Source organism: Alternaria triticimaculans (genome assembly GCF_023758025.1).
Source record: "Alternaria triticimaculans strain BMP 0046 chromosome Unknown scaffold_2, whole genome shotgun sequence".
Classification (NCBI taxonomy): domain Eukaryota; kingdom Fungi; phylum Ascomycota; class Dothideomycetes; order Pleosporales; family Pleosporaceae; genus Alternaria; species Alternaria triticimaculans.
This window is the reverse complement of record NW_026055959.1, coordinates 1292942-1305930: the sequence shown is the minus strand read 5'-3', so window position 1 is coordinate 1305930 and position 12989 is coordinate 1292942. Positions and strand designations below refer to the sequence as shown.

General features: G+C 54.9%; 4 protein-coding genes across 4 annotated transcripts; 2 read left to right on the top strand and 2 right to left on the bottom strand.

Annotated features, from left to right (window-relative positions):
* Positions 1 to 389: 389 nt before the first annotated feature.
* Positions 390 to 2922, bottom strand: J4E78_002112 (uncharacterized protein; the record flags this gene model as incomplete). The annotated part of the gene is made up of 2 exons (XM_049362762.1): positions 390 to 1214; positions 1264 to 2922. The coding sequence occupies 2 exons, from the start codon at positions 2920 to 2922 to the stop codon at positions 390 to 392; spliced, it is 2484 nt and encodes an 827-aa protein (XP_049225354.1).
* A 2468-nt stretch (positions 2923 to 5390) lies between these two features.
* Positions 5391 to 6718, bottom strand: J4E78_002111 (uncharacterized protein; the record flags this gene model as incomplete). Its single annotated transcript, XM_049362761.1, has 2 exons — positions 5391 to 5461; positions 5527 to 6718. 2 exons carry the CDS (start codon positions 6716 to 6718, stop codon positions 5391 to 5393), a joined length of 1263 nt encoding a protein of 420 aa, XP_049225353.1.
* A 518-nt stretch (positions 6719 to 7236) lies between these two features.
* J4E78_002110 (uncharacterized protein) lies at positions 7237 to 9502 on the top strand (the record flags this gene model as incomplete). The annotated part of the gene is made up of 2 exons (XM_049362760.1): positions 7237 to 7523; positions 7576 to 9502. The coding sequence occupies 2 exons, from the start codon at positions 7237 to 7239 to the stop codon at positions 9500 to 9502; spliced, it is 2214 nt and encodes a 737-aa protein (XP_049225352.1).
* Positions 9503 to 9794: 292 nt separating this feature from the next.
* J4E78_002109 (uncharacterized protein) lies at positions 9795 to 12324 on the top strand (the record flags this gene model as incomplete). The annotated part of the gene is made up of 2 exons (XM_049362759.1): positions 9795 to 10625; positions 10675 to 12324. The coding sequence occupies 2 exons, from the start codon at positions 9795 to 9797 to the stop codon at positions 12322 to 12324; spliced, it is 2481 nt and encodes an 826-aa protein (XP_049225351.1).
* Positions 12325 to 12989: the final 665 nt, after the last annotated feature.

Here is a 12989-nt window from a genome sequence, read left to right as displayed (position 1 = left end):
CCAGTACGAGTGTCCTTCATGTCGCAGTTATGCCAACATTCAGTGGTGACATACAGCCAAAGTACAATAGGAAGGTAAAATGCAATAGGATGCAATTCTCAAGTTATCTAAACAAAGTCACAAAAAACTATCCCAGACCCCCTTATGCGCCGAAATGACGAGGACACCCATCCCAATGCATACCCATGTATATGCTCTAAGCCAAGCAATGCCGCATGCATGCAGAACGCCTCCCAATGAGCCCCAGTCTTACACCAATCAAGATGCATACGCCGCCCATTGCCCCGATTCCATGGTCGTTAACAAATTCGTGTTTCTCATTTCCATATTATGATTGCGGGAACAAAGGTGTTTCCGTCGCAGGAAGATATCACCTGAGTTGCCGCGTTCTACGCAGACTTGGGATGTTGCTCCACAAGCCATTCCATTACGCTCTCGTAGCATAGCACAAACTGTCGCAGACTCTGTACCATGCTCAGACGCTGCAGTCTAAAGTCTTCCACCGTCTTTGCAATGAGATCGATGTCCTCATTGTTCACCCAGCTGTCGTCTTCACGCTCGTTCTTCGCGAGCTTATCGTTGGAGTCGGCATCCATTGGCGTGTTCTGCCTGGCGTTGCGAGCTTGTCGTTGCCGCTTGAGCATATCCAGGACCGAGTCGACTGTGCAGAAAGTACCTGTACGGCCACATCCAGCAGAGCAGTGGACAATGATCGGACGGCTGTTAGGCGGATCAGGCTGCGAAGGCGAGCCACCGTTGACAGAGCGGACGACGGCGTCTGTCTGCTCAATCAGACCGAGCAGGTGGGTGGGATGAGCCGGTGCGCCAAAGTCAGGCCAATGGGAATACTGCAGCTGTGTGATCTCACGCATACGTGCGAAAGGTTCATCATCGTTGGACAAAGTAAACTTGCGAACGGTGACATAGGGCTGCTCTTGGCTGGGAGAGCCGGTAGTGGCTTCCTTGGTAAAGTTGGCGAGCTTCGGTGGGTTCGTTGACCGGCGCTGACCCATCGTTGGCCTCGATTGTTCCCTGTGACGGTAGATCTTCGATGGCTCCAAGGATGCCCTGCGTTCGCCAAGCGGGTTGAGGTGTAGAGGTCCATATCGCTTATCCGACCAGTAATTATGAGCCTTGACTTGTCCACCTTCTTGCTCGGCAGTTAGCATAACGATGACGCGAACATCCTGCTGCCACACAACGTTCCAGAAGTCCTATCAAAGATTTAGTGAATGACATGGAGTGGGTTGGGAGGGAGCCTACCTTGAAAGTAGCTGGTATAGGTCCCTGCGTTGCAATGTAACGCTTGTTGGAATAGGCAGCTTGGACGTGGTTGGCATTGACATAATCGCAGCTTCCCTCAGCGACTCCTTCGAGCTTGACGCGTGTGTGTTCGTATGGCCAGATGTTGTTGTAGCGATTCTTCGAGCCCTTTTCTATACCTGCAATCTGAATGTGTTTCCCGGGACCTCCTGATGACGATGGTGCATTGTAGACGACCTCACCAGACAAGGCCTTTTGCATACGCTTCTGTTCGCGTTTCTCGATCTGCAAGAATCGCTCCGCGACGGTCTTGCCCTTGTCTTGCTCTTCGGAAGCAGTCTGAAGCCATTGGGGAAGGTCGTCTTCTACCGACTGCGTCATGCCGGATGGCTGCTTCACGGGCATCTGGCCAACACCACCAATGAGATCCATGTTCTGACGAATGTTGCCAAAGAAGGGGTTCGCAGCGTTCTGGGTTGCGGGCATAGGACATCCACCAATGACGGGTGCAACAGCAGGTAGGTCGGAGTTGAGATTGAGAGCAGCTGTACCCGATGTTGGACTTCCGGAGCTTTGGTGTGTAATCCAAGAAGGGAACCTCTCAGCGAATTCCGAGAAACCACCACGGATAATAAACGTGCCGCCCGACCAGCCCTCGTTGGTGAACTTCTTGAGCGTGTTAATGCAAGTTGTTGCGTCCTTCATCTGCGACGAGTTGGCGTCATATACTATGATGTGTTTGCTGCTCCTCCATCGCTCAAACTTGTCCCTTTGTTCATCGTCTTTGAATGTCTCGGCTAGCTTCTGGACATTGAAGGATGCGCGTTTGAGCAGTGTTGTAGGAATGCAGAGGCTCAAGGCGCCTGTTATGCGAGCCTTTGCGTACTGTGTTGATACGCGCAGATCAAGCAGAAGGACCTCGTCAATGGAAGACTGCAGGATGTTGATGATGTGCTGAGCAGTGACCATGCTGGGGCCGCTGGTATTGCCTTCTTCCTCAAAATGTGCGGGTAGTGTCTCAGCGCGGTGAGTAGTTATTGAGATGTGCGAAGGATGTGTCTTTTTCGAAGGTAGCGATGGCCTTGGGATGCGAGGTTCGGCGAACTGGGCCACGGCGTCTGAACGGCCAGGTCCATCAAAGCTGGCAGGAGAGTTGCGTCGTGGTCGGTCAGGGAACATGGAGGACTCAGTCGACAGCATGCGCTTCGGAGAGCGTGGCTTGGGTGCGAACTCTTGCTCGTCGCTTGTGTCGCTCTTGTCGCCTGGGTGGTCGGGTGGTGGCATTGAGTGTGACTGGGGGTACGAGGGCTGCGCCGACTCGATGTTGTTGAAGAAGGGGCTCTTGGAGGATGCTTTCAGGCCGGGCGAGGCAAAGTCGAAGCTGCCCAGGGCAAACGCTCGGTTGTTCTCCGACTGTTTCCTAAATTGCTCGAATTCGGGATTCTGCTCCACGGGTATTATGCGTGGAGAGGCAGCGGCTGTCGAGCGCACATTGGACGTGGGCGGGCTCCAATTGCCGCGAATGTGCTGGGCGGCACTAGAGGAGAAGTGGTCGGCATTGCTGTTGACGGCCAGACCAAAGTAGTTAGGTGAGGGGGTCGAGGGTTCCTTCGTCTTCTGTGAAGCGACATGGCTCGGGGTTTTGGCTACCCCATTCATGCGGGGCGTGAGGGGAGGTAGCGCAGACGTCGGGTGCAGTGAGGCACTTGGCCTCGTCATGGGCGTCGATCCTGAGCCTCGTGGGCGAGAAGATGTGTGCGAAGAGCCTCTGGGCCTGGGCGACAGGGCGGGTGTAGACATGGTGCGAATGTCTTCACACGCGTCGGGAGTGTGAAGCGTCGAGGGAGCGGGAGGGGCTGGTTAGGTTGTTGTAGGAGATAGGTGCATGAATATGGGGGACTTGAAATGCAGGAGTGGTTGGTGCGGTGCAGGTGGGTGAAGGGTCTAGGGCTTGGTTTGGTGGGGATTGCCGCTGTGCTGAGCAATGACGTAGGTGCAGTGAGGCAATCTCCCTTGCAGCGAGGGCACGAGCGATGATGTGCAGGCACAGCCCAGGGTGCTGCCGAATGCGCGCACAAAGTCGCCCAGAAGCGCCGAATTGATTCACAGTCAGATGCGATGCCACACGCTGCGGCTGAGTCGACAGTAGGGCGAGGCGGCGCAAAGCAGTGCGTAGGCGTGATGTCGTCAGGGCAGGAAAAGCTGGCTAGAGGCCGCCGCTGCAGGGTCTAGGAGAACCAGCAAAGGGGTGCCTGGAAACAAAACGGTCCCGTGACTCTAGCCGGTAGGGCTGACAAGAGAGCGGAAACGGACGACAGGCCCAGCGGAGGGGCGAACGAGACGGGGCGGAGAGCGGAAAGATCGAGGAGACAGATGTTGCTGTATCGGCGATCGAGCAACTTAAGAGGAATCGACGAAAAAGCCACTTCCAAGGCACGGCTACGACGACTAGCTGGCCTGCTCTGGGCCCGACAATCGCATGCTAAAACCGCCTTGTCAGCTGTATGGGCTATCGTCGACCGGCCCCTGGTCTATTGCGACATTTGCGAATCTAGCGTCACCGGCCAGGCCAACGGCTGCGAGACGCCGCAACGACTGTCTGACTTCTCCCACCACGTCCGCCGTGGCCAGCTCTGCAGTGCACCTGATCGAGGGCAACACACCGAGATACTGCCTCAAGTCCTCGCAGAAACCTGTTGTGGGCATCCGCGCGCGCCGGTAGCCAGCATGCAATCCTGAAACCTCTCGACAGGCCCCACCGCAAGACGCTCGGGGACCCTTACATTGACGATCAGCACCCGAGAACCGTGCAGAGGAGGAGGCTACGTCTGCATCCAGGAAACTCGCCGTCGCTCTTTGCCGAAAGGGTAGGTGGGGATGCTAGATAGCACGCGCGAGGCGATTCGGCTGCTTCACATCTTCTAGAGCGACTGATGGACAGCTTCTGCCACCAAACCCAGACCGCCACTTTGTCGCGCCAACGACATCAGCCGCCAATGGCGACCAAGCAGGCATCGTGCTCTGGCTAGATCCTGGTTGCGCATGCTGTTCGGGCTGCAGATCCGTAGTTCGTACTGCCACATGGTTCGGACACTACGAGTACTGCCCAACTCGCTCGATACGTGTCTGAAATCCACAAACATTGCAGCTCTGCACAGGATCAAGGAATACATCATCTGCAGCCGGGTGGATGTCACGTTCAAAATGGCGTGTTTCTGCATACCGCGTATGACGCGACCACTCGGTACGACATGCCGCGCGCTCGTGACATGTTCGACCTGTTTGAATAACACCGTCCGGCCAAAGACTAGAGCCGTTGAGCGATATTTAAATTTCGGCACAAATAGCCACCAATGCCTCACAAGGGGCTTCTCTAGACCAAGGTGTCAAACAGAAGCTTGTCTGCATACATGAGCGGTCCGCGGTGCTGCCGAAGAGAACCTACCGAACATGCATTCCCGCTATCTCCGCATCACCGTCACCAGTCGCCAAAAATAGACGGCATATCGTGATGTATGTATTGTTTGTATTGAACGATGTTGTATGAATTTGCGATGCATCTAAATGCCTAAGTAAGAACCCATGCGCCTGGATATAATGCCTTCCTTTACGCCTCCTTTACGCCTTCCTTTACACTTAAACCATAAAGTCAAAATAATATTGCCTAGTCACTTCCTACCTTGCGTCTCTACATTTCCATTCTCTCTGTCACAGGAGATTCTGAAGTCGTCTTCCCGTGTTTCTTCGACGTGTCATAACATATGAGCCCAAAGAAGCCTTCGGATGTGCATGACGTGCTGGTCGGGGTAGCTGTGGGTGTTGGCTTGGGTGTGTGATGTGTCTTTGCAGGCGGCTCGTCACCGTCGAGGCAGCCGCCAAACCAGCCTGGATACTTGCACGATGAGGTAGAGGTAGGTGTCGCCGAGGTTGTTGTGACAGTAGGTGCTGGAGCAGGTGTGGTAGTGATTGTCATGGTCGTAGATGTCGTGTCCTCATCTTTGCAGCCAAACCAACCGGGTGTCTTACACGTCGAGGTCGATGATGTCGTCGTAATCGTAGTCTTGGTGTGTGATTTGGTCGTGGAATCCTCGTCAAGACAGCCCCACCAACCTGGCGTCTTGCAAGTTTCAGTTCTTGTGCGACTGGACCTGGTTGATGTTGATGTGGCCGTCGGCTTTGAGCTCCTGGTAGTGGTAGTCTCGGTGCCGTTGCTCTCAAAGTACTCCCACATATAGCAGTCAGTGCAATCAACGTAAGCCTCACATTTAGGAGGCGCATCGTACTTGAGTATAACGTCTCGGATGACTTCGACAATCTTGTGGGTGCCGATACCCATGCGCCAGCCGAAGTCTTTGACTGTATCGTATACACATTTCTGCCCGGTGTGACAGACACTCTGCAGAGCATATCCGCCAATGGTGCAGGCGCTGGTGGCCTGATTACACGCTCCCATGTATATGGGGTCTGCGGTATGTCCAAAGTGAAAACCGCCGGTGAACTTGCGCTGCTGTAGTGATCCGATTTGGTGGCCGGGGGGCACGGGTAGCCCGAGACGTGACGCTGGCATGGCTTCGGGCACAGCCTCGAAGGTGACGGCCGGATGTCCAAATGTAAGAGAAAGAAAGGACGAAACAGAACCACCGAGGGAGTGTCCGGCCATCCAGATCTCAGCATCCGGATACAGTGCTGTGACATTGTGGTAGAGGTCCTGTGCAGCGTAGTAGTAGCGGTTCTTCTCTCGCAGCGCAGTGACTAGACAGGTAGAGTTGCAGGTGTAGGCCGACGTTTGACAGTCACAGACCTGTCGCCACAAGTACTGTCCCCCCTGACCGCAGCAGCAGCTGAAGAACAGGTTATCGTTGATCTTGTCGTTGGTAGTGGTTTCGGAACCATCGAACATGGCAGGCGACGTGCCCTTCAAGCCTATGACGACTGTCGAGTTCTCGGTGTCGGCGAAGATGTGCCCGCGCAGACCGTCGGATTCCCAGCCAAAGTCTTCTGTGTAGTTGAAGCCGCCGCCAACAGGCTCCCACTCGCCCGTGCCGGGTTCGAGTATGTAGGCGTCCGAGGCCATGCGTGCGAAGCTCAGGACGGTCTCGCGGTCCGTCACGTTGGGGCCTGCTATCTCGTCGATAGTCCAGTCTTCTTCCGGCAGCTCCACGCCTCTCCCAGTGATGCGGCCCCATTCTAGTATGCCGGTGATGGTTTCCTTGCTCCTATCGGCCAGGCGCTGTATGCTCATGGCCTCGGACTTGACGCGCAACCGCGGCACGGGCTCGCGACTGGCCGCGTCGTCGTCGGGGGCGGTCCATACTGCGGCGTGCTCTGGAACATCGAGTCGCCGGTGCAGCTCGGGGTATTTGTAGGTGCCGTGGTGGAAGATGTGGCGCAGCGTAAAGTCCTTGTCGGCGTGGGGAGTGCTGTGCGGGAGAGGCGGCGGCGGCATCACGGGCATGTCGGCCGCGCTCGCAACGCTTGCGGCGACGAACGCCAGCACGAAGGAAGCAGCCACGCGCGAGGCGGAGGGGCAGGGTCTTGGGCGTCGCATGGTGGATCTCTGGTTGTAAGAGAGGGTGTTGCAACGAGCGACCTGCGCAGAGGAGGCGTTAGCAGGCGCCAACTGAGATGGCTGCCTCCGTCGGACATCGATGACGATCGATGGTTCACTTGACCCCAGGCCCGCCCAGCTCCTTTTCACGTGCGCGCCGTGCGGGGAGCTCCCCCATAGCTCCATCACCACCAAGACGGCGCCTCTTCGCCCTGTCGCCCGCTTCCGTCACCCGCTAGTAAGCACAATCGTTCAACACATTGCTCAAGGGCTCACCCGCGACTTTCGGTTCCCTCGGAAGTGCCGTGCTGCCGCATGACGTGAACGCATGCGCTCCGTCCACGCACGGTTTCACAGCAGCCTCCTTCCAATGCAGGCACACGACACTTTTAGATTTCCATTAGACCTTCTGCAGCAATAACACCATGGCCGACCGGCCTAGAAACTTGCATCCTTCACGCTCCTTCACGCGCCTCGACTCTGCCCCCAAGAGCCCCCTCTCGCGCAGCCGAGCGAATACGCTGCAAGGACCGAATGCGTCAGACATGCTCGATCCGCTCAAGGCTGCCATGGTGCCCGAGGAAGACGAGAACCCCGACGGCGACGTGTTTGCAAAGAAGGAAGACGAGGACGAGCACCAAGACAGCGAAGAGCCCAAAGTGCCCGACACTTTCGAGGAGCTGCCTATCGAGATCCGTAGCTTGACCGAGAGGTACCTTCTGCTGCCCATAGCATGCGTCGTCCTCTGATAGTAACACCCTTAGATTCCTCGAATCCCTCGCAGCGAAAGTGCATCCCACCCCTCTGTCCGCCGAAGCTCTCGCCGACCTCTTCCAAGACTTCTACGGACGCGCGTCCGCCAAAATAAGCACACACATAGCCACCCTCTCTGCTCGCCTAACGAGCGACAACTATGTCGCGAATGCGAAGAAAGTGTCGGCTTCGTCGAGCAAGCCATCGTCGATAAGAAAGGGTAGCGACCCGTCAGGGGAACAACAAATGCTCAGTGCCACTGAAATGGCCGACCGCAAGAAAGCGCGCAGGTCGCTCGAGCTCAAGCGGTTCGCACTAGAAGAGGCTGTCGAGCGCACCGTATGCGAGAAGGTCTACCAGAGGATATGGCGGCACAGGAGTACTGATGACGAGGAAAGGGATCATAAACTCAGATCACGTACAGCTGCTCTCTCCCTCGTCGGCATTGGTCTAAAGGAACTCCTGATGACTGGCGAGGAGTTGACCGAGGAAGAGCGCCAGAAAGCCAAGGAGAAGGAGCCCGAGATTCGCGAGTACCTATCTGCAGCACGCGAAGACATCCTGAAGATGAATGAGGAGAAGTACCCGCTGGGCAAGGTCCAACATTTGACTGCTGCACACAAGTCCATTGTCGAAGCTCTGTCCAAGATATTCCCTTCGACCTCGTCTGCTGATGAAATCCTGCCAACACTCATTTACGCCCTCATTACTATGCCACCCGTCAACTTGAACGTAATTAGCGATCTAAACTTCATCCATCGTTTCCGCGGTTCAACTCGCATGGATGGTGAAACTGCATATTGCTTGGTTAATCTCGAGGCAGCCATCTCATTCCTGGAAACCGTCGATCTTTCTTCGTTGCGCGCCGACGAAGTCACTCCCGCAAAACCAGATTCCAGACCTTCAACTCCCAAATCCGAGATCACCCCAATGTCTCTTGGACTTTCGGATGCGCCAGATCTCATCCAGACCCCAGCCACGCCCATCTCCAAGACAATTCCCAAAGAACCCTCCAGCCCAACGACCACTAAAGCTCAGCGTCGCTTGAGTAACCTTATTCAAACACAGACCAACAAGATCGAGGCTGCCTCTGATGCCGTTCGGGACTCGATTCTTGACTCTGCTGACCAGGCACTTGGGAGAATTAACAACACCTTGGACACCAGCTTCAAATTCTTCTTTGGTGGTCTAAAGGAGAAGAATCCCGATGGCCCTGTGCAAGAACAGCCAGTACTTCCCAAGACACTGGAAGATGCAAGGAAGCTCGTGAGCTCCCCAACTCGCGCAGAGCGCGATGAAGACAGCTTGAGTGTCAGTGCAGCAAGTTCAGTGCAGGGTGATGAGCCAACAGAGGCTCCAATTAGCAGAGGACTCGATGCCAAAATGGCTGATCTCTTTGCTGGTAGGAGGCAGATCAGAGATCGCAGCGTCGATTCTACCAAGTCCGGCGGTAGCAACAGTGGGCGGCGCGTTGCATTCGCCCCAGGCCAGAGTGTAGAGGAGAAGACACCGTCGCCAGCTCCGATCAAGGCAGATCCTCCAACACCGAGCAACACCTCCGCGGTGGATTCTCTGCGCAACATGGGCAACAACTTCAACCCCTTAAACCGCTTTCCCAGCATGAACGTACTGCCTCGCTTTGCGCGCGCTGTAAGTAATAATAGCACACCTGTTCTCCCCTCACCGGGCCAGGAACAAGCGAAAGCATCGCCTTCCCCAGAACCACTCAGTCGTACAGCCACGAACGAGTTGCCACCAGTAGATGAAAAGGGTGCAAGAGCGATCGCGGCTTTGGAGCAACTAAAGAAGACCACACCACCAGCGAAGCGCTTTCTGGAAGCCAAAGATGCCCAGGAGTTGAAGTTAAAGGAGGTTGACGAGCTGTTGAAAGAGTATCAAAGATTGGCGGGTGCATTACGAGGAGCAATTAACTACTGAAATACATCACATATTTGGTTGCAATGACGTGCATAAACATGCAAGACACGAAGCTTTGGTAATAGATTTGTCTGTGTGGATTTGAGTAGCATAATGTAACGTCCTGTTGTTTCGCGATGACGGTACTTGCAACATACATACTGCGCCGCAGATGGTGGTTGGGGTTCGGCCAAAACGGGGGATACCGGATGGGGAAGGGGCAACCAACGCGCACGGACTGTAAACAAGCAACCCCAACACACAATTGCGCGCTCCGGCGAACACCAGACACCGCATTTCCCGAATCGCAAACATGGCGGAACCAATGTCGAATCTTTCGCCGGAGAAGCTCAATACTTACTCTGACAACATCATCGTCGACGATATTGATATGGCGTACAACGATCCGCCCTCGTCGCCTTTCGTCGAACACATCGGAGTCCAAGACCAGGAGAACATTGCCCCTGGAGCAGCAGCCACACCAGTGAAGCCGCTAATAGACTTTGAGGACAGCGTGCCCCAATCCGCTTTCAGAGTGTCTCCGGAGAAGAAATTTGGGTTGAAGGAGCGCACAAGCCCAATGAAGACACTGCCAGCAAAGAATTTGATGGACGACTTTGAAGACCCGGCACTCAAAATTAGCAGTGCGGATCGACAGACTCCCCAGAAGAACATCTCGCCCATCAAGGAGATTGCTACCGAGCGACGCGGGTCCGCAATGAGTAGCCACTCCTACCAAAGCCAATCGCCCTCGAAATCGTCACGCGTACCTTCGCCCGAAACGGTCCAGCGCAAACCAACCCATACACATCAGCGGCAAACATCGGTCACACCGTCAAAGCGACCGGCCTCTTCTCACCAAGAGTCTCCGCTCCGCGACAACGAGGGCTTGACTACCGCGATGAAGTTCATGGAGGATAGCAACTTTAAAACTCGCGAGACACCCAGAAAGCGAACATCTCGGGGCCACGAATTTGAGATCGATCTGAGCATGGACAACACGGACTTCAATCCAGACGGGCCAGAGCCAACATCCTTGGACATCGATGATACCTGCTTCAGCAACTTCTCAGAGATGCCGGGGATCGATATGACGAAATTCGCATCCCTGAAACAGAGCCCAACAAAGAACGGCATGCCAGATGTAAGTTCATGTGCTGTTGATCTCACGTAGCATACTAACAGTTTGAAAGGCTACACCTCGCGCTCGCCCTCAAATGACACCCTCTACGGTCCGCCGCTCCGAACGCACTCCCAGTCCCACACCACGGCGCGCGTATAACGATAACGATACCACAAATTTACTCTTGGACTTTACCGCCCAGATTGAATCCTTCTCTTCGTCCCGCCGTGCGTCACCCGGACGCGGGCGCAATTCGCCTAGCAAGTCTATTACAGAGCCAAATCTCCGCTCCTATTACCGAGACCAGCGATCGCCGGCCAAGGGTGGATCGCAAGTACCTGCAACACCAAGCCAGAGAAGCCAAATGTTGAATTTGTTGGATTTTGAGCTGCCTCCACCGCCTACACCACGATCGCTACCTACTGTCACCATCCGAGAGCTTGAGTCTGTAAAGTCCCAGTTTCAGTCTCAGGTGTCGTCTCTCACCGCCAGCTTGTCTGGAAAAGAGGCTGAGATCGACGCTCTTTCCAAAGCTATCGCCGATGCTGAACGCCGAGTTGGCGAAGCCCAAGAGACCGTCCGTGACGAACGCTCAGCTCGCGAATATGCAGAGACACAAATGGTTGACTGGAAATCAAAAGGCGAAGAGGTCCAGAAACTGCTGCAGGACGTCCAGGCTGAGATGGCACGCAACGACGCTGAGCGCGAAGATCTCCTAGCGAGGTTGGCCGATGCAGAGAAGCGTGCTGATGATGCAGAGAGCCGCTCGTCTGAGCTTGAAACCAAGGTCATCGAGGCTGAAAGCAAGAACGTCGACATGACGACTTTCATCAACAACGATGACGGCGATGAGAACAAGAAGGTTTACTCAGAACTTGAATGCCAATCTGCTATTGCCGAGAAGGTCAATGAGATTGCACGCGACCTGCACACAGCCTACAAGGCTAAACACGAGAAGAAGATCAAAGCCCTCAAGGACAATTACCAGAAGAAGGCCGACGAAAAATGCAAAGAGCTTCGGGCGCAGATTGCTAGTCTCGAAGGGCAAGTGGAAGACGCAGAGAAGAAGCGTGACAACACTTTCAGTAGGATCAATCCAGGCCAGCATGACTCCAGGGACGAGAGCCAAGGAGCGTCTCCCTCAAAGACCACACGAAACGCCGAAGACGCTCAGATGCTAGAAGCGCAGAGAGCTGAAATCGAGAACCTCAAGGCTAGACTCGCCGGGCTTCAGTCGGAACTTCAGTCTCTTCGCAAATCCCACCATACCCTTGTTGAAGACCTTGAAGCTGAGCGCATCGAGAAAGGCGAGCTCGTAGCGGCCGCCGAACAGATGCTCTCCATGTGCGGAGAAAAGATGGAAGAGATGCAACAAGAAGACCTTCGCCGCTCACAAATGGCTTCCGCACCACCTGCTGCCCCCCAACAACAAGCGCCGCCTCAGCAAGCAATGCGCAACACGGGTTTCCTGGCTGGTGGCCCCGGTGCCTCACGCCCCGGATCCGCACTGGGCGGTGGACGTCCCGGCAGTGCGATGGGTGACCGTCTAGGTGCCATGAACGAGCGCACCGGCAGTGGAATCGCTAAACCATCAGGACTTCGCGCACCAGGTGGCCTTAAGTTCCAAGGTGCTCCCGGTTTGAACCGGAGTCAAAGTGGTGGGAAGAGCAGGTTACTGTCCAACATCGAGCGCATGGGTGGGGGAAAGACACAGGAATAGAATACCTGGCCTCCTATTGTACGTGCTATGAAGGGTCTTGGATACGAGGTACCGGTCGCGAGGTTGGGATCAGTCGTGGGTATATGGAGATCCCAATGAAAATATGGGGTCAAGAGGGTGTATTTCCGGCGGTGTATATTGGAGTCACTTGGTTACGATGATGACTTGGACGCTGGCGTTGTTTGGGACTCATCAGTCAAGCTCTTTCGTGTCTATTGTTGCCCGCTATCCATGTTGAAATGTATTTATTGTGTTTCTCAAATACGTTAGAGCGCGAACTCGTGGTCATACCACGCAGGTGTGTGCAATCGAACCTTCCCACCAATTTACGCTCTCACCAGCCATGCTCATATGTCTCATCCGCTCTTCAGTTCCCATAAACCTCAGCATTCCCCTCAAGGAAGTGTATTGGCTTGTTCCACCTAGGAGTGTCGCCCTGTTGAGATGTATCTAACCTTTTGCGCGCTTTCGCGCTGTCACGTGACATCTCAGAATCGGCCTGGCGCACATCACACGAGTTGTTCAGGACTATCATCCTAATCTCATGACACTTACATCTACATAGTACAAATATACCTGCGACTATTTGCTTGTCTACACTCCATCCAAAGCGTCCGCCATGGTCCTATAATCGATCATCAACGCGATCCATGAGACGCGTCCGT